Source organism: Dipteris shenzhenensis, chromosome 8 (genome assembly GCF_047967505.1).
Source record: "Dipteris shenzhenensis isolate YYH24624 ecotype China chromosome 8, Dip_SZ_1.0, whole genome shotgun sequence".
NCBI lineage: Eukaryota > Viridiplantae > Streptophyta > Polypodiopsida > Gleicheniales > Dipteridaceae > Dipteris > Dipteris shenzhenensis.
In genome coordinates, this window is record NC_141603.1 from 26,621,615 (window position 1) to 26,642,837 (window position 21,223).

General features: G+C 46.6%; 1 protein-coding gene across 1 annotated transcript in view; it reads left to right on the forward strand.

The window, feature by feature from the left end:
• The window catches only part of LOC147899335 (replication factor C subunit 1-like), a 31,726-nt gene extending 15,742 nt beyond the window's left edge, over positions 1 to 15,984 (forward strand). Inside the window, exons 2-3 of the mRNA XM_087378669.1 lie at positions 15,675 to 15,767; positions 15,892 to 15,984. Coding sequence (XP_087234795.1) covers positions 15,675 to 15,767; positions 15,892 to 15,942 — 144 coding nt within the window. The 3' untranslated portion in view covers positions 15,943 to 15,984. The remainder of the gene's footprint in view (positions 1 to 15,674; positions 15,768 to 15,891) is intronic.
• Positions 15,985 to 21,223: the final 5,239 nt, after the last annotated feature.

Sequence of the window (21,223 nt, forward strand, 5' to 3'; positions counted from 1 at the left end):
CTCGCCCGAAGGTAGTATGTCATAGCCTCGGCGAAGAAGAGAAACAGGTAAGGAGCAAGGGGGCAGCCCTGACGCACTGATCTCTCCAAACGAAATCGCTCTCCCATCCTGCCGCCGATGATGACCTTGCTAGAAGCTGTCCTGTATAACGCTGAAATACCTTGAATCCATCGTGCTGGGAAACCTAGTCGCTCCAAAGTACCCTCCAGGAAGGACCAGTCCACTCGATCGTAGGCCTTCTCAAAGTCGAGAAGTAGGATGGCTAAATGTGACCCACTGTGCTGAGCCCACTCCGCCGCCTCTGAGAAGGTGAAGACATTATCCAGGATACTGCGATCCTGGACAAAGCCTGTCTGAGTGTCATGAATGAGGTCAGGAAGTAGAGGCCGAACTCTGGCGCTGATCATCTTGGCAAGGATTTTGTAGGCAGTGGTGAGGAGGGTGATCGGGCGCCACTGACGGATCTCCTGTCGATCTCCTCCCTTCGGGATGAGGCAAATCAGTCCCGAGGAGAGGCTCTCTGGCATATATCCGCTGCTGAAAATCCTCTGGAGGGCTGCTAGGAGGGGCTGATGGAGCTGATCCCAGAAGGAGGTGAAGAAAGCGCGAGAAAGCCCATCCTCGCCAGGGCATTTCTGCCCGTCGATGGCCATCAAGGCCTCCAACATCTCGTCCGTAGTGAACGGTGCCAACAACGTCGCCTGCATGCTGGGCTGAACCAGGGCTGGAATGTGCCTCCACACCTCCTCGCGGGAGCGTCGAGTGCGAGGGGCAAGCTGCTCCTGCTGGAAAAGAGTCCTGTAGAAGTCGGTAGCCAACCCCAAGACCTCACCCGGATCAGTAACGATGTGCCCCTCCGCTGTCCTAAGACTCCGTAGCTGATCACCTGCTGCTCTCTGGCCATGCGTCCTGAAGAACTCCTTGCACATCCGGTCGCCCTTCCGAGCCCAGAATGAGAGAGAGGCGTGATAGGAAAACTCTGAACGGCGCTGGAGAGTCTCCTCAAGAAGGGCTCTGGCTCGAAGGGCCTGGATCCGAAGCTCCTCCGAGCCCGGGGCTGCCTGCTGGAGTCGCTGAATGGAAGCGAGGTCCCTACGAAGAGCTCTCTCTTTGCCCCACCACTCCTGTCGAACCTGAAGGGCTGCGAGCTGGCAAATCTGGCCGGACTCTTGCAAAGCCTGCGCCACCGAATCAACCAGATCCACGCACTCGCCCCAATCTCTGTCCCATAGGCTACCGATACTGCTGCGCACGTCCTCCCTCAAGAAGATGGAGTCGGGAATCCGGCACGAACGGGGAGGAAGGGACTGAACTGCCGAGTCTAATGATATGAGCACAGACGCGTGGTCGGAAAGTGTCGTCCCTGGTACTATAACCGCCTGACCGCCTCTGCTGATGGCCCAATCACTGACATAAAATCTATCCAATCTCTCCAGGAGTCTGCCACCTTCCCTGCGGAAGCCCCACGAGAAGTCCAAGCTCCCGTGCCAACGACGGAAGGACGGGTCTCTCCAGCTGTCCCTACCTCCTGTCGCGAAGATAAAGGAGTCCCAATCAAACTGCTCTGCTGAGCCATACCTGTAAACTCTGGTCCTCCAAGGTCTCCAGATTGTTGAAGTCACCTCCAACAATCCAGGAATCCATGTCTGGGAGAATCCCTGTGAGTGTCCTCCAGAAGGTGGCTCTGCATCGGAGGTCTGTGGGAGCATAGATGTTGAGGATTCCTATTCTGGAACCCTCCAACTCTAGGCCTACCCAAAGGGCACGGCCTGGGATCAATGTACCATGACCAAAAACTCCCTGGGCTAACTGCTCGCACACGGAAGTACAGACACCGCCACTCCTTCCCTATGCGCCGATCGAGGGCTCCCAATAAGTGTGAGAGCGTCCAGGGAGAATCTTTCCGCAGCTACGGGAATGAGCCTCAGAAAGCTTGTGCTCCTGGAGCAGAAGTATATCCAAGCGACCAATCACTGCTGGCTGAAGTTCCTGTCTCAAGATGAGCTTCCTAGGACCACGGGTGCCAGAAGAATGAAACCCGTTCACATTCCAGGAGACAAGGTGTAGGCTCATGGTGAGGACTGGTAGGCTGCGAACAATTGTCTGCTCGCGGCTGATGTCGATGAAGAAGCTGACATTTCGGAGTGGAGGCGCTGACGCTTATGAGAAGGTTTGGAGGGGGAGGCGGGGTCGTCCTGCCCGTTCTTCAACACCTTTAGCAAAGGCGTGAGGCCTTTGGTGCCATGAACAAAAGCTTTCTCGAGCCAACTCGAGATCTCTGAAGTAGTCATCCCGTAGAAGGCTCGGAGTTTCTGAGGGGTCTAGGCTCTGACATCCTGGGGGAGGGGCCACGACAGAGGGGGCCTGAGGATCACAATCAGTCTGAAGCGTTTGGCGGCGCAATGCCACCGCAGGCGCACGTCACCCTCGGATCACTGAGTCTCGAGAAGCTGTCCACCGGACGGGCCTATCCAGGAGCAAACCTGAGCGTGCGTCTGCTCTCTGAGAGCCTCCAGACCGAGTCGTCTGTCCAAGTCTCGGTGCCGTCGCTGAGGAATGTGAAAGCAAAGCTAGGGCCATCCCTCGAGGCCAAGGTTGCGATCTTCCCATCCGCCCCTTTGCGGAGCAGGAAGATACTGATGTCGAGACAAGCAGGGAAGGTCCCAAGGTCAGCCACATCCAAGTAGTCCCAGGGGCTAGATCTGTAAAAGTTGCGAGGAAGCTCTCTCTCCTGAAGCTGAGGCCCACCAGAGTCTGCAACTGAGGGGCTAGCGGACAGGGAAGACTGCTCCAGTGGTGGTGTAGATTTAGGGTGTCCTGCCTGTGGAGGGGAAGGGGGAGGTGGCTGGGGGGTAGGCAACTCAGACTCCACGGAGGCGACTAGCGGGGGGGTGGAGGAGGGGGAGTGGGGGCTGCCCGCCGCTGAGGAACCATCGGTACAGCTGACACTGCAGGAGAACTGAGAGAGGCGGGGGGGGGATGGGGCTGCACCTGGGACTGGGGCTGAGAAGGAAGAGGAGGAGACTGAAGAGGAAGCGGCGGGGGCTGAAGCTGCGGGTCGGGAAGAGGGGGGTGCGACTGGGAAAGGGGCTGGGACTGAGTGGAAGGGGGCTGGGGAGCGGAAGAGAGGGGGACCTGAGGCTGTGGAGGCCGGGCTACCGCCGAAGAAGAAGCTCTCCCAGGACCCTGGGGCGGCTGCCTGTCAGGTCTCTGAGGTGCTGCTGCAGGTTGGGAAACCTCTGCCTCCTTGCCTTTTTCGGAAATCTTCTTATTCTTTCCTCTTTTCCTTCTGACCTCAGTCCAACCGCCAGCTAACTTTGGACCGGACTCCGGCTGCCTCTGCTCCTCCTGACGTGGCTGCCCGGAGGGGGGGGGGAGGGGGCGGAGGGGGAGGGGGCGGGGGGGCCCGAGAGGAACTGGAGAATCGTGGACAAATAGCAGCCAGGTGCCCAAAGCCGTGACACCTCAGGCACTGGCCTGGCTGTCTTGTGACTACCATGCTCTGGGTAATGCTGCCGGCATCTGTCACGATCTCAATCACTGCAGGGAGAGTCGCAGGGTCCGCCATTGCCACACGGACTCGGGGGGCTCCTGCCGTAGTAACCGCGTCGGCGAAAGTGTCATGCATAACCCAGTCAAAGTGGGAGCCCAGGTCCCTGACAATCGGCCGCAGCTCAGCAGCAAGGCCTGGAAAAACTAGCGTCACTGGATGGCGAGGTATGCGGAACCGAGCATCAAAATCCGCTGCACTGAATCCACGGTACTAAGGGACTATCATAATGATCTTTCCATCCACAGATGTGGGGGAACTAGCAATCAGGTTGCTCGCAGCTTTCGCAGTGGAGAGTTTGAGCCAGAAGATGCCCCTTCCCATAAGGGCCACCTCCTCAATGTGGCTGTCCTCTAGCATGAGAGTGGACTGGAGCCAGTCCCTGATGGCTGATCTGGAGGGGGAATGTCCAATGACTCTGCCATAGACAGAGGTAAGGGCAAAGTCATTGGCAACCTCCTGAACCCGAGACAATTGTTGCTCTGTGAAGATAACGCGGTAGGCATCTGGAGAGGGAGGGTCCGACTGGGCCTCCGGTTCCGGGGAGGGAGCCGCCATACCGCCAAGACAAACTGCGAGACCTCCGATGAAGAAGAGGCTGCCACCCAAAAAAAGGGGGGGATAGATGCGGGGGGTGGAGCCTAGGTGTGATGAAGACGGGTAAGGCGAAACGGGGCGACGCGAGTCGGGTGGGGGAAGCGGAGGCGCAGGCGAGGGCGGAGGCGGAGGGCGGGAAGGTTAGAGGGCGGAGGGCGGGAAGCTGGGAGGCGGAGGTGGCGGGGGTGGGGGTTGAGGATGGAGGGCGGGTGGGGTGAAGAGGAGGCGAGGGCGGGGGACGGCTGGGGTGGGGGGGCGGGACGGAAGGGCGGGAGGAGGCGAGGCGGAGGGGCGGGGCGGAAGGGCGGGAGGGGCGGGGGGCGGGCGTAGCGAGGGGGCGGGGTGAAGCGAGGGGCGGGGGAGAGTGAAGCGAGGGGGGCGGGGGGCGGGCGAAGCGAGGGGGGGCGGGGGGAGGGCGAAGCGAGGGGGTGAGGCGGAGGGGCGAGGGGGGGTGAGGCGGAGGGGCGAGGGGGTGAGGGCGGAGAGGGCGGAGGGGCGAGGGGGTGGGGGAGGGCGAAGCGAGGGGGTGAGGCGGAGGGGCGAGGGGGGGTAAGGCGGAGGGGCGAGGAGGTGAGGGCGGAGAGGGCGGAGAGGCAAGGGGGTGAGGCGGAGGGGCGAGGGGGTGAGGGCGGAGTGAAGCGAGGGGCGGGGGTGAGGCGAGGGGCGGGGGGGCGAGGGGACAAGGTGAAGCGAGGGGAGGGGGTGAGGCGGAGGGGCGAGGGGGTGAGGGCGGAGAGGCAAGGGGGTGAGGGCGGCCGAGGCGGGGGTGAGCTAGGGGGGTAGAGGCTGCGGGAGGGAGGGAGAGGGCTTGCAGGAGCACCCTAGTCTTTGCATTGATGCCACTTTTCTCTTGAGTGAACTCGATCCCCAAATAAAAGTGTAGCAGCCCCAAATCTGACATGTCAAAAGTGGTCTGCAATTCAGCTTTAAAATCTGCAATATTATCCTCATTTGACCCTGTGAGCAGTAAGTCATCTACATAAAGAATGATGACTAAAATATCCCCCCCATCCTTCTTGATGTAGAGGGTGCTTTCAGTTGGACTATTGTGCAGCCCCTTGCTGGTCAGAAAGGCATGAATTTTGGCATACCATGCACGTGGGGCTTGTTTCAGCCCATACAAAGCTTTATTCAGCTTGCATACTGTGCATTTCCTGAAATTTCAAAGCCCGGAGGTTGTTTGACATAAACCTCTTCCAACAAATCTCCATTAAGGAAGGCTGTTTTAATGTCCAACTGATGAACATTCCATTCAAAATTTGCAGCCATGGCTATAACTGACCGGATGGTTGTCATTCTGGATGTAGGAGCAAAGTCTCCTCATAGTCTATGCCCTTTTTCTGAGCATATCCTTTTGCAACCAGCCTTGCCTTGTACCGATCAATGGTCCCATTTGGCTTTCTTTTAACTTTGAAAACCCACCGTGTACCTATGGCATGTTTACCTGGTGGCAAATCGACAACTTCCCATGTCTGATTTTTCTGAATGGACTGCAATTCATTGTGCATGGCATTCATCCAATGCACATTATCCTGTGCCTCTTCAAATGTCTCAGGCTCCTCCTCATCAAGAAGAGTACCTGCATAAGCTGATTCAACTGAAAGTGCTCCCCCCCCATGCCTTACTGCACTCCGAGTTCTACCAGGTAATGGAGCATCAATTTTACTCTCCCTGAGAGTTTGTAACAGCCAATTTGGAACTGTTTTTGCTGCATGTATATCTGCAATTTCTTGCTGAACCACCTCTTCCATTGCTTGTGGAGGTGGTAAGATATCCTGTGGCTGAATCGGAGCATGTGGAGGTATCTGAAAATTTTGATTTGCATCAGATATATCAGCAGGGGAACCCAAGGCAATGGGTAGTAATCCCTCAAAGACATCATCGGAAGAAGTAGGCAAATCAAATTCAGCTTGAGTGTGAGCTGAATTTTTTGAAAATATAACATCTCTACTGACAATAATCTTGCGTGTGACATGATTGTAGAGACGGTAGCCCTTGCTCTCTGCACTGTACCCAACAAAAATGCATTTGATTGCCTTATCAGACAACTTATGCCGAAACTCAACGGGCACATGAGCATATGCAAGGCATCCAAAAACATGAAAATGATCCACAGAAGGCTTTCTCCCTTGCCAAACTTCATAGAGAGTCTTGATCTTCAAAGCTTTTGTGGGAGCCCGATTCAAAACATAATTGGCACACATAAGACCTTCAAGCCAAAATTGGTGAGGCAATCTTTTGCTTTTTAGCATGCATCTATCCATCTCCATAAGAGTACGATTTTTCCTCTCAGCTTTGCCATTTTGTTGAGGGGTTAGCCTCACTGTAAGCTGATGTGCAATGCCCTTGTCTTTCAAAAATGCATCAAAATCTGCAGACAAATTCTCCCCTCCTCTATCTGTGCGTAATGTCTGTATCTTGAGTCCTGATTGATTTTCAACCATGGCTGCAAAGTGTTTGAAAACCATAAACACTTCTGATTTTGCGTTTCAGCCCATAAACCCTATAAAAGTGACAAAGTAAAGATGACTACCCAATGATGGAGTCCTCATGGGACCACAGACATCACTATGTATAAGCTGTAATTTTCGAACAGCTTTTACTGATTTTACCAAGAATGCACCCTTCACAGGCATGTGGAGGAGGTGTTTCAAGAGGAGACAATGCATCAACCATAGCATGTTTTTGAAGTGTCATCAAGCTGCCATAATGCATGTGTCCATATCTAGCATGCCATAACTCCGCATTCTGCATAGTAGCAGTAGGAGTGGAAACTGCAAGAGCATGTGCTGGTCTTTTCTTATACATGTCAAGCTGAAAAAGATCACGTAACAAAGTGCCAGACAATCTCAAGGCATAGTCATTTTCTCTGTCATGGACTGCACACTTGTCATCTTCAAAAATGACCTGAAATCCAACTCTGTTAAGAGTGGACACTGAAAGTAGATTTTTTGTGATACCAGGCATATACAAGACATCAGAAATTTTGAATGTTGAGCCATCAATGGCTGTAAGTTCAACTTCTCCTGTACCACGAACTGAATAGGAGGAGTTGTTGGCACATGTGACCTTTTTACCAACGGGAGGTGGATGCAGAGATGTGAAAAGACACTTTCTGGAAGTGATATGCTTTGAGGCACCGCTATCAAAATACCATGTATTTTGTGTCTCATTGACACTGAAAGCTGATGCATCCTTGGAAGAATCATAACTGCATGTCAGAAGAATAAGATTCATCATTACAAGTGGCTGTAATATCCGGAGCAGCCAACTGAGAGTCTGAAATGCAAGACAAGAAGGCATAGTTGTGCTCCACAAAGTTGGCTGTAGCTTGCTCATTGTCAGATGCATGAGGAGCTGAATCTGAAACAGCCATACCGGAGCTGTTTTTCTTTTCTTTTGCAAGCCTCTTCTTGCATTCTCCAATGTAGTGACCTGGCTTTTTGTAGTAATGACATATACCCGTCTTCTTGGGCTTACCTGCATCACCCTTAGCCTTTTGAGAAGGCTGTTCTGAACCACTGGAAGGCTGATTTGCTGATGTCTTTGCTTGTCCCTTTACTTTAGGCTTGAATTTTGAAAGCATGGCATGTTCACCTGCTCGTGAAGCCATGTTTTTTCTGGTCTGCTCTTCCTGCAACAGAAATCCTATCAACTCGTGAAAATTGAGAGGATTTGCACCCCCCCTCAACGACAAACTCAGCGAGGTATGAAAGCTGAGATAAGACTCAGGAAGAGAATTCAGAGTAGTGGTAATCATCTCTGAATCAGGAATGATCTCATCAATATTCAGCAATTGCTCTCGTAAATCCTGTAGCTTTGTGAGGTGCACTGACATGGAGTCACCCTCTTCCATATGTGTATGAGACAATTCTCTTTTCAAAAAAGACACCCTGGCATCATTCCGAGCTGCATACATGCTCTCCAAAATATCCCATGCTACCTTTGAGGTCTTACACGACCGGATGTGCGGAATGATGAATCTTTCCACTGAAAGAGAAATACACGACAAAGCTAAAGCATCATGTGAATCCCATCTCTTTTGCTCTGGAGTGGTAGGTATAAGTGCACCAATAACTTGTCCTGGAGCTGTACCCTGTGCACGACCTCTGCCTCCTCCTTGCTAGGGAGGGGTATTAGGTGCCACATTTGCTCGCCGGATCTCATCCCCATTTACATAGTCCCACAAATTACGGGAAATCAGAATGTTGCGTACCATAAAACTCCAGAGGGAGTAGTTGGTACCATCCAGCTTATCCTCTTGTGAGAGACCACTGAACTGGAAATCATTCTGATTTTGCTGGGCCATGTTTGAGAGAGAAAATACAGCAAATGCAAATCTGAATTCCCTTGCTGGGAATGGAGTGCAAAATTCCCAAAAAAATACAGCCAAACACTGGCTGAAAATGCAACTCAAATCTCTGTAATGTCTCTGTCAGAAATGTGCTAGAGCATCCAATCTCTCCCAAAACCTGCCAAAAGTGCTTCAAAACACTTATAGAAAGGCAGTGTGAACTAAAACCTGCAAAATTGCTCTCCCAACACAAAAGCCCCAATTTGTGGCTTGAAATTGCAACCAGAAAGGGGTAAATGGTCTAAAAGCCCCAAATGTTGCACAAATTGCACTTTGCCTGCAAAAGCCCCAAATTTCACTGCAAAATTGCAATGTGATTGCAAAAGCCCCAAATTTTTGCAATTCTCTGCAACAAATACAAAAGCCCTAAATTTGACAAAATTCCCAATACACAAAATGTGTCCACAAAATGGCCTGCAAAGCAAAAATCTGCCTCGAATTTGATTTACCAACCAATAGCTCCCTACAAAATGTACCTGCAGGAAGACCTTGAATGCACACCAAGGCTTGCGACACACTTTGTACAAAAGTACGAAAATGTACGGAATGTACAACCTTGTTGTACGGGCGAACAACAGGGATCTATGCTGCAGGCTGTATGGCGCCGTACACTTATACAGACGGAGTGCATGCACTTAACGTGCATGTGTACGGAATGCGCTGTCAACGTACAGCTGTACGGATTGCAAACGTGTGAGCTATTTGTATGGTTGGAGCGTCGTACAGACAACGGGCTGTACGGCGATGTACGGAGTGCTTGAGCTCTGGAGTTGTACAGCGCATGAAGTACAGTCCGTACAGATTGTACGGAGAACTGTACGGCCGACGGGCTTGTACGGAGAGGCAGCGAGCCGTTGAGCTTGGAGCAGGGAGATTGCGAGCAAGGAAGCAGGGAGCAAGGTCAACCTGCTCTGATACCAAATGTGAGTTGGAGAGTGAGAGCAAAGTGTGTGAGCAAGAGAGCAAGAGAGTAGGAGAGTGAGAGCTGAAAGCAATAGTTGCAATAGAAGAGTGTGCAACAATTGAAGAGTGGGATAGGTTTTGTCTAAGTGACAAAACCTTATCCTTCACTAACCGTAGTTAGTGAACTAACTGTGGTTAGGAGGAAAAACCTCTAAAATGAGGGAAAAGTGCTCCTAACCTACTTATTACATTACATTGGTCACTGCTAAATTATAACAATAATTCTAACACAATAGAAGAGTGTGCAACAATTGAAGAGTGGGATAGGTTTTGTCTAAGTGACAAAACCTTATCCTTCACTAACCGTAGTTAGTGAATTAACTGTGGTTAGGAGGAAAAACCTCTAAAATGAGGGAAAAGTGCCCCTAACCTACTTATTACATTACATTGGTTACTCTCTCTAGTTTGGACTTGATGACACACATAATGTGAGGGCCAGAGTGTGTTGAAGCACTATCATTTTACCCTTACAGGAGGGTGGCCTCAATACCATCGATTTTTACATCAAGTGCAGAGCCTTAGGCAAAGTGTTAGAGGACTTTTTGTCAATGAGCCTTGGAATCATTCCTTTACGCAATAGATCTAGAGGTGCACTTCTTATAGAGCCTTGAATTGGATACTGAGCATGAGATGGATATTCACATTTTTTTTCCCTTCGTCCCTCCTCTTGGTAACAATCTTCAGAGCCTACTAGCGATAGCTCAAAGTAGCCCTCATACGGGTGAGAGGGCAAAAAGTCCATTATGTGGAACGATGTCTTTGTTGTATGACTTAGGATACCCATTGGGATACCTCGGATACATGAAGTGGTCTAGATAGGGGACCTGCCTCCATAGTGGGCGCTCAGAAAGTCTTCAAGGATCAGCTCACATCAGAGCGTCACACTTTCACTGAAACGGGTCGTGTGTGGTGCCAATGAGGATAAGCCCCTACTAGAGCTCAAGCAATCATTAATACAATGAGAACGTTTAGAGTCTTAGGCACTCCTATCATGAATATGGAGTGAGTTACAATTGTTCTAGTTGTAGAATGACAACAAAAGAGGTAGCCCATGTAGCCAAACGTGGATATATCCATGGAACCCTTGTTAGATGCCAAAAACTCAGCCAAAATAGCAAGCGGAAATCTTTAATTCTTTCTATCTTAAAAGGTGCGTTGCCCTATCAGCTAGATTTAGATGCTCGTTTGGGAGAGACTAAAGTGAAATCGTTTAGACTTCACAAGCAGTTGTAGCTTGAATGAAGAGATTTTGGACTACTTTTTGATTAGCCTTCTCCTCTAGTGCTAGCCTTCGTCATGGTTGAGTCTGCCCTTTACCTCCGGAGTGCCGACAGAAACAAGTATGAAGACTTTGTATAAATGGATGCTCAAGTATGTGTGGGTGTGGATTGTATGTGTAAGAACATATTTTTATACTATGGTATCACCCACTGTTGGGCGCTGATGACATCAGTGGGGATGTCATAGTAGCTAGTCCCTGCTATGCGTGATGGAGTTTATGGTTTTCAATATTATGAGTGACTATCGTGAGATTGAAAGTGTGTTTTTAGAGGATGAGTCCTGGATTCATCTAGGTATAGGCTGAAATCAAATCCTCATTCTTTCTTCATCCTCCTAGCACGAAGACCCATGTTAGAAGAGTTAGGATCTTAAACCCATCATCAAAATCTAGTGTAAACAACTAAGAAATCTTCCTAGAAATTGTTTAGGTGCTTCAATCCATAACAAGGAATGAATTCATCACTCAAAAAGATGCCAAATGGTGTCAAATCCCAAGATTATTAATTTAACAGTGTCCAGAAAGTGTTTTGACATAAAAACTTAGGAATAGAAGTCTGTCCCTTTGAATCGAAAAACCTTAACCAGACGGAAGAACTTGCCAAATCGCAATACCAGACAGTGCTTGGAAGTGATAAGAATAGAGAAATAGGAGCCTGGATCTAAATTGCAATTGATCTGGGGCTGGCCGCAATTTGTCCAGGTGCTAGTTTTGTGAATTTCCTTACTAAAGGAAGTGCTAGATGCTTGGCCACTGGCCGCAATTTGTCCAGGTGCTAGTTTTGTGAATTTCCCTACTAAAGGAAGTGCTAGATGCTTGGCCACTTGATGAATTCTCACTTTTCCTTTCTTGGGTGTCAAAAACAAAAACGAAATTGATTCGAGATGGTGTAAAGGATCAAAGTTTGGAATAAGGAATTGCAGGAGTAGAATTTGCAAGACCTGCAAAGAAGCTCCTAGATCACATCACAATTCGCACTGGAGTAGGATTTCAGCTTGCATGCAACGTCTTGTAGGTTTGCTTCTAGGTGGTGGTGAATTTCAATTGCAATTCTGTGTAGAGGTGTCCAAGCTAAGAAACTGGCTAAAATTCAAAGCAAGTTTGCTGTTTTAGGACACAACAGCTTCAAAAACGAGGGAATGGCCAAGATCACAACAACAAGCTTGTGAGAATGAGGCATGAAAAGCAACTGAGGCTTCATATGGCTGATTCTAATCCTACAATTGATCAAAAGCTGTAAAAAGCAGTTAAAGAACGAAGTTAGACTTACATGTTAAATGAATATACTTGTATATTCATTTAACCAAATATTCCTATCCTAAATAGTGGGAAATAGCTTTAGTAGTTTCATTAAATAGATTTTCAATCTTCCTTTAAATGTCTGTCCCATGACATCTACCCATGCACATAATTAATGCACAATTAAGGTCTAGAATATTCCTAGGCTTGCTAAGGCCACTACTTGAGCTAGACTTATCAGAAATTGATCCAAATTGAAACCAATAGTTACGGTTGGTAGTGCACTATATGCTGTGTAGGTGAGTGATCACATGGAAAAATGAACGGGCGGCCCAGAAGGTAATGTTTGAACTTCTAAGCGGCTGAAATCATGGTACTCGCTGGTTATATTAACTGCTCACCGCACTTTGAGGATCCCAAAGGCCGGTTATAGTGGTTCTATTGTCGGGACATCACCAACTTTCTCAAGGGGGTGAGACCTGTGGTTGTTTTGGATGATCTGGGATCAGGGATATCACCAACTTTCTCAAGGAAGTGAGATCTTTGGTTGTTTTGGATGATGCTGGGATCAGGGATATCTTATCTCTCTCAAGAGGCATGTGGTTGCTAAGAGAATTCAGCCAATAAAATTCAGCCAAGATGTTGTGCAGTGAAAGCACAGGATGTGCCAAAGTATATGCCTCATGAGGAACAGCCAGAGACAGAGGAACATGACGAGATCTTGATTCAAGAACAGTTATTGGCACACAGTGGTAGAGTTTCCTCGTTGCTATGCAGATGTGATGTTAATGGAGGAGGGTGAACTGGGAGATTCACCTCAGTTGATGCAACTCTACTTTTTAGTTTGAGCCAACTTCGGTTGGGGCTCATTCAGGCTCAGCAGAGCGTGCGTCTGGGGCATTGCCTAATGCTCAAGAGGGGGGTAGCACCTCCACTCGCTTGGTTCAGATTGCTTGTGATATCTAGAGGTCGCTTGGTGACACTGTCGGTCTCACTCGAGGTACCGCTTGTTGACGACATATCTGCCGCGGGACCTCTAGATCAGTGTACTAGTCACTATCAGACTATCCGTACATGGTATATGAGTTGGTTACCAGCAGCTCTATCAAATTATATATTGCATGTTTATCTTGTATCTTGAATATAGGGGTACATGTAAGAAAATGACAGAGTCTGCCAAATCTGTTGAGATGGTTTTGTGGTTGGATATGGTTTGCTATCCATGGCTCTGCAAATCATGTACAACTGCAACACCAGTCTTGTCGTGCACGTGGCACATTCTTGTAATGGCAGTATATGCCACTCTTACATGATAGGTCATCGGAGGGAGTATCCCTAAACGCGAGAACGGATATAGCATATTGCGGATACTGCTATCGTCGAGAAGTAGGATGGCCTACTTGCTAGAACAAAAACATGAAGTGGTAAACTACGGTCGCTGCCACATAATTGTGATGGCACTTGATGCCAAACTAGTTGGCTCACTTTTGATGATATTCTTGTGAATATGTGCGGTTTGGATTGTGAACTTGTGTGATATGTTTCTGATATGCCACGGATTGTGGATGGCTTCTTTCTTGCGTGGACTCTTTTAGGATAGATTTGGACAGTCTGCCATAAGACAAAGTGGGTAAATCATTGAAAGGAACATGTGTGAAAAGTATGCATGGGATGTTTGTCTGCATGCATCGAGTGTTTTTGTGTGTACTCATGATGTACCACTAGTTGTGGGTCTTGAGGGATGGCCATATGAAAGTGGGTAGTACATTGAGAGAAACATGTATTGGTCCTGCGAGATGCCATATGAAGGTACACATTGATTGTATGTCTGCATGCATTGAGTGTTTGTGTATGCTCTTGATGTACCTCATGCTTTGGGTCGTACGGGATGTGCATGAGAGGATAAATCATCTATGTGGGTCCTACGGGATGGCCATATGAAGCATCTTGTTTGTCTGCTATTTGTGGAAGGATGTGTGGTTGTGTTTTTGAACTAACTGAGGCTTTGAGCTTCTACTTGCTTTGAGACTTTTGCTACAGGTTCTGACGAAACAAAGCAAAAAGTTTGGTGCAAATGGGGACATTCGCAATGTTTCAAGAGGAGGGTTTGTCTCGGGGACATGAATTTCTTTAAGCTGACTACCCTAGTCTCCAACTGATTAAAACATTTTAAAGGACACTTTAGTGCAATTAATTCCATGGGCCAAGGCAAGGGACTGAAGGTTAGAGAGGGGTAAAAATCCCTTTCGCTAAAAATAGCTCCAGGAACCATGTTTGGCTAGAAGGCTTGGAAAGCAAGCAGAAAAGTCGAATTTTGCTTTCAGGGCTGTTTTCAGGACCACAGAAGAACAGGGAGAGGCAAGTAACAGGCTGGGAAAGTCTCTAGGGCTATTCTATCACATCGGTTTGCTGCTTTTTGACTACCAGGGCAGTCTATGGGCTGTTGGTGGGCTGCCAGGGCTGCCAGAAGCTCAAAAACGAAATTCGTTTTTGCTGCATGCCTACTGTTCATGCCTTCCCAGAGGCCCAAATCTGATTTGAACTTCTTCCAGGAGCTTTCCAAGCCAAGTGCCTATGAAAATCGCACTTTTTCGAGGTAGTTTGGAGCTTCCAAGCAACTCGATTTGCTTCCAGACTTGGTGATTCTCTTCCAGCAGGTTTTCCAGGGTTGCTTTCATTGATTTTCACCAGCTAGCATGCCAGAGATCTTGCCAGGGAATATCGTTTTTCCATGCTTGCTGATTTTCCCAGGGTTTCCCGAGCTTTCCGATCGGTTGATTGCTTTCCGGGAGTTTTCCTATTGCCTCAGAACCTTCAGATCCTTTTGTTTTGTGCAGCTAGCCTTTCCGTTTGCTAGGTGCAGCTAGGTGGGGTTGTTTTGCTGGCCTCTGTCTTGCTAGGACTCCCTTGATGGGTATTCAGAGCTACCAAGATAGATTGAATTGTTTTGCGGGCCTTTGTCTTGCTAGGTTAGAACCCTCAGCCAGATTTGGAAGAAGGGCTGCCATGGAATGTTGCACTGGACTGGGATGCCTTTTTTTGTGATTGCATAGCAGGATGGAAGTGCTTGTGATCTGATTATTCAGTTGGCTGTCTGTGGTGCTATTCTTGTATTTGCAAGCCTTTTGAATAAAACATAAAGAAATACCGAAAGGGGCCCTAAGTTTAGGGCCAATCTGGTGTCGGGTGCAGATAGGGGCAATCTAGCTCCTAATTTTGGTTTCTGTTATTTATTTGTTGGCTGTTATTATTGTCTTGTTGGCTGTAATAATTCTCTAAGCGGCTGAAATCATGGTATTCGCTGGTTATATTAACTGTTCACCGCCCTTTGGGGATCCCGAAGACCGGTTACAGGTGAGGAGGTAAGGCAATGGTATTTGATAAAGCAGGCACATTGTTTGAGTTTTTCTGTCATCAGTTTTGCCGTTATGATTTTCAAATCGTAAGGAAATAGCATCAAGCCATTCTTGCAAGATGGTCCTGGTAGTAGAGGTTTGTAACATTTAGATTTATGAAAGGCACTTACTCATTTGGTTTTTGGCGCACTTGACACATGTTTTTGGTTGTGATACTGGTACTTTAATCCTTGTTTTATACATATGAGCTTGCATTTTGTTCTTTCTGCATATGAGCTTGCATTTTCTTCTTTCTGCAAGTATCTCGTTAAAAATCAAACATTTTGTGTTTTGCAGGAGAAAGCTGTGCAAAATGTAATTAAATTCATGGAAGAGTACTCTCTTACACAGGAAGATTTTGACTCTATCCTTGATCTCTCAAAATTTCAGGTGATCTGAACTATTTAGGAAGCCTTTCAGGAGGTTTATTAAAACAAAACAAATACATAAAATTTTCATTTTTGGTTTAAGTAGTTCTGACTTTATGAAGTCCTTATCTTTCACGTATGCACAGGGACAACTTGATTTGATGGAGGGCGTTCAACCTGCCACTAAACAGCTTTGACCAAGGCATACAAACAAAGGGAACATGAGCGATGAGTGAAATCTTCTGATCTGCTCCCTGTGTTTAGTCCATCTGGTCAAAAGAAGGCCCCAAGGAAGCGTGCTGTGCCTGAGCTTTTGCCTGTAGAGTCACATGGGGATGAGGATCAGGAGGAAGAGAAATTGGATGGTAATGTTTGGTTGACATGCATCTTTTAAGCGGCAAGTAATGTAGAAAAAATTGCAGATGTCTTTGGTGTCTAGAAAGAAATTTATGATGTTACATTCACAACTTTTATATGCTATTTCCAATTGTGTACTATTAAGACTCACTAGTAGTGTCATTGGCTGTAGGTTCAGAGGACGAAGAAGATGACAACAATGTCGATAAACTAGGTGAACTTGATCTTTACCGAGATGCTTGCAGATTGGTTTATCAACCAGTTGCAAAGTTGAGCTTACGTGTGACTTGAATGCACAGCTGACTGTCTATATGCTTATGTGGACATGAATAAGACAACCAGAACAAAATGAATGCCTTTTATCGTTGTCTTGATGAAATTGTCATAAAAGATATCTGGTCTTGATACGATGTATATATTTGCTGAGGGCTACTTATTTGCTTTTGCTTGGCTTGCAAATTGCAGCTGCACTCATGGAGGCAAATGGAAATATCCATTTGAGCTTAGGTGAGGACAGCTCAAAAGCAGGTTGGTATGGGCTGTTCCTTCTAAGTGTCTATGCTCTATTAGTATCTGTGTACAAGTTGTGTTTGTGTGTGGGGTGTTTGGGTTTTTTGAAGTCATTAAAGGTTTTCATCCTTCAAATGTAATATCCTGAAGCAGAAGTGGATAACAGGAATATCAATGAAGGGGAATTTGAAATACCCACTATAGGACACTTTCATACTTATATTGACATTAGGACAGCTGGCATTGTGAGCTGAAAGGCAACACAAGGAGAGATTTTTAAGATATTAACACCAAGTTCTGAAACAAAATGAGCCATCTGCAAGCCATGAACGAAACCTCTTTAGTGAATTAAAAGCAGCAGCAGATGCTATCCAAGATTTTCATGCTGACAAATTGCGTTATAGGCTGACAAACTAGTGAACACAATATGTAGATGATACTCGTCATTTTGAGCAGTATCAACACAGATTGCATTGATCTTTAAACAACAATTCGAATGTTGCTATGGGTCCTCAACAATGATTCCCGAGCTACGTTGCATGAAAAGTTTCCAACCTTATAATTTTGGAAGGAACGGCATTCAAAACTAGAAACAGCAAAGTAGGCTACTAATAGATTTTAATTATTTAGACACTAGTAACTGAAGGACAAAAATTTTGCATTCAAAACGTATCTCATGCATAACAGATTATAATTCTCATTGCAATATTTAAAATATATATACAACACGTCGTCTAATAGGAGTTGGGATGCGTGGTTGTCAACATAGAATCTTTATCGACATTGAATAAAACAGATCGTGCCAGATACTGTTCTATTGCAGGACTACAAATGGCCACTAATGTAATGATGGTCACAATTGTCTGTCAGTACACAAAATGGCAGGCTCCTATGTTTTTCCAAGTTTCTGATTTGAGTTTCCAGACTTGGGTAGGAGTTTCCTGCATCTTAGCTTCCAAGTATTGATTATGGATGTGGTACAGGAATCTTGCTCCTATCTTTGAGGTTCATGCTTGCCCCCTGATATACTTCGTTCTTGGATGACAAGATTGATCAATCGTTCTGCTCATTAGTTTTAATGCTCTCAGCAGCCACAGCAATAATTGCCTTGCAAACAAGGGCTTCACATCAAGGAACCATCCAACTTATGTTCTGGCTAGCACATCCTCACCTGCAGTCTTAATCTTTTACTCCTTGGTTGGGTTGGTTGTTCTATGAAGGTCACAAGAGTTTGTGGAACGATGACTATGGGAAAGTCAGTACAGGCATGATAAAATACAGTACCACATGAAACTATAGATTAGTTTAATGTTGTTATACATTTCAAACATTGATTATTTCACAATATACGGTTTCTGCATATTTTGTCTTGGCCCTATCAACCTATGACATGGAGCAAAGGCGAAACCAACTTGTTACTGTCTTCTGGATTGCTTTTCAAGCGGTTGATTGCAAGAATGGATACAGTCAATTGATTGAGGACTAGTCAAATCATATCTGACAGTTTGCATTTTTATGTGGTCTTGCAGGTGGCAGCAAGCAAAGAGGAAGGAAGGCAACCTTGGCAGACAAATACAGAAAAGAAACCTGCACTTAAGGAAACGAGTAGCGCTTCTAAGCCTGGCAAGGGTAGAAGAGAAGAATAAAAGATCCATTTGTACTGCGTAGAAGAGAAGAATAAAAGATCCATTTGTCCTGCATCCCTGTAGACCTAGTTTCTTATGCTGTCTACTAGTAGTTCAGCCATAAGGCATGCCCCCCCCTCAAATCCGTTCATCCAATCTAATGTGTGCTTTATCTGTGCCCTTAAGGAGCTAGACAAGAGTCGCCGTATAATGTGCATTTCTGTAAATGGGCAGAAGAATTGTGTTATGCTTTGAGAGTTATTTTTGTATTGACGCCCCTACTGGCTTTCCGAAGTGGATGTCAAAGATGGGTTCTGTGGGGACTATATTGGCCTTTAATGGCTGAAATCTTTGACGACTGCTGTAAATGTGGCATTATGAGACTAAAAACTATTGAGACACTAGCCTTCGATTCCCTTTGCTTATATAAATGAATGTTTATAAGTATTGGATGGACATGAGCCTATGTACACAAAGAGGAAAACAAATTGCGATACCCAAAAGCAAGTAGTAGAGTACAAGTACCTTCTACTCCTCACACAAGAGTATTAGCATTGTATTGACTCGCGTGATACTATGCCTATTTGTTGTAGAATGGGGACAAACTTTTATAGGTGGATAGTGCAGCAATCTCTTTTTCATGCTTCTGTTTTTGAGGCAAAATGCTAGCTGAAGCTGTGCAAATTAACAAACCGATGTAAAGAGGTGATCCTTATGTGAAATAATCCACAAAATAAAAAAAGCACGATCCAAAAACTAAAAAGGATAGAGATTCTATTGTGTACGCCTTTAAAAAAAATTTCAATTATCATTAAATCTATTTGGTTGGTCTTATGGATAATCATAAGCTTTAACTCTTGGATAATGTCTTGTCATAGGCTTGGTCATACATATCTTAGCTTTGACTGGAATAATAGTACACATTTTATGTGCACATGACCCAAGGAATCATGGACACAGAAGAGTCTAAGTGTAATACATTTGAGAGTCTTCGTTTATATCTATCACGCTAAAAACTAGGACATAAATTAGACAGTAAGGCAAACGCATATTCATTGGGTATAGAGGTTGTACGGCCTTGAATCTTGCAAGATGATTGTAAGTAGGGCTTTAGGGGAAGTCATTGTTGTCACTTTGTTTGATGTGATCCTTAGAGCGACTAGAAAGAGGATTTGCAGTTGCATTTTTTGACAATTCCACATCAAATCCACATTGGAAGCTAATTTGAGATCGATAAGGTGTTGCCTCAATCATTGAAGATATCTCAATGTGTCCAAAGAACTATAATTTTTGGCTTTAAGGCTCCGAAATACTATGAGCCGAATGGGTTCTCGGGTTCTGGAAGAGGATCATATCCATACACAAAGACATTTTCAAGCATAGGCAATGAGGAATCGAGTAGACAAAACACCAATGCAACCCTATAAACAAGGAAGTACATGAGGGAGGACACATAAGAGGGAGAGAATCTGGTGGGATAAGTAGTTGACTAAGTTATGGAAGGGTTGTCAAATTGGGAAATTCTCTTTCATTTTGTGGAAAATGTTGTACCAATGGCTTCTGCTGAGAGCTAAGTTGGCAAAAGATTTTCCGTTAATCCGAACTGTCCGTTATGTGGCTGCTCTTTGGGGTTTGTATAACATCTGATGTGGAGATGTCCTGTGGCTAAACTTGTTTGGTGCTGCATTGAGGAGGCATCGTTAGGCTAGTGTGAAACCCTGCCTACAGTTTTGACATTTAGATTGTTTCCTTTACTTAACCATCGGCTATTTTCTCACTAAAAACCTTGCCGTTGCATATATAGGTGCATCGTTGAGCTGCGAACACCAGCAGCTCTCTGCTGACAGTTGAGTTGGATTGCAAACAAACTGAAGGGCTTGACAAACCGGTCAACTCCACAAAAACTAGTTGCGAATTTCAATGTGAAAGCCCGAATCTCCTATGCAACCATGCGATTCCGAATCCCCTACGCAATGCGCATACATTATCATGGCGAAGTGCATTTTCGCTTTCTGTAAAGCATGGTGGAAAATAAAGCCATACGTATTACGAAGAATAGTTTATAGCCAGCAAGCTGAGCCCGCTGACGCTACAGAAGTTATAAAAACTATGCTTTGAGAGGCCAGAGAAGAATCGTAGAAGGGGTCAAGACTAGAGAGCAGACGCGACGTGTTAAAGCTGCAAAAGCTGCAACTTCCATACAAATAGCATTGATGGGAATTGACCTTTACTGATGGGAATTGACCTCTCTAGCTTGACTTGTCCACAATTATTGTAACCCATCGTGAGGGAAAGGGCCAAAGGTGGGACTTTCCAGAAGACTAGAATTCCAAGGACGGTGCGGGGAGGAAATTTCTCCGTCAGCCCATAAGTGTTGACGATGAAGAAAACGAAGAAAAAGATAGGGTTATCTCGTATGTGTGTTAACAATCTTGGCACGAGTGCAAATGTGTGATCCAAATCTCTGATGAATTTACGACCATGAGGGAAGAGGCCCAAAGTCCAGCGCTTGAGGAGCCCACGTTCAAACTAACGCTAAATCTCTGTTGAATTTACGACCATGAGAGAAGAGGCCCAAAGTCCAGCGCTTGAGGAGATAACAGTCGAGGGAAAGACTCCCGCCAGAGGGGTGCATGAGTTCGAGCAGAGGAGCTCCCATCGTCTTCTCCATCTGAGCTTCCTGGCTATGGCGATGCCCTCCTCTTCGCTGTAGCTCCTCTGGCTCCTCTCCCCACCTCCCGTCTGTAGCTCTCGCTCCATATTTGTCCCATTTCCATTCCTTCTCCTCGCTTATCGCTTCGCCCCTTGCTTCTCGCTTCTGCCCCTTGCTTCTCGCTTCGGCCCCCCAGGTCAATCGCTTCCCCCGTCTCCGCTTCCGGCGCTGCTTGTGAATCCCCTCTGCGGCTGCCTCCAGGGCGTGTCTGGGAACCTCGCCTCCTCGCCTCTCCCTAGATGCGGTGACCTCTCCTCGCAGTGACGAGTGGCT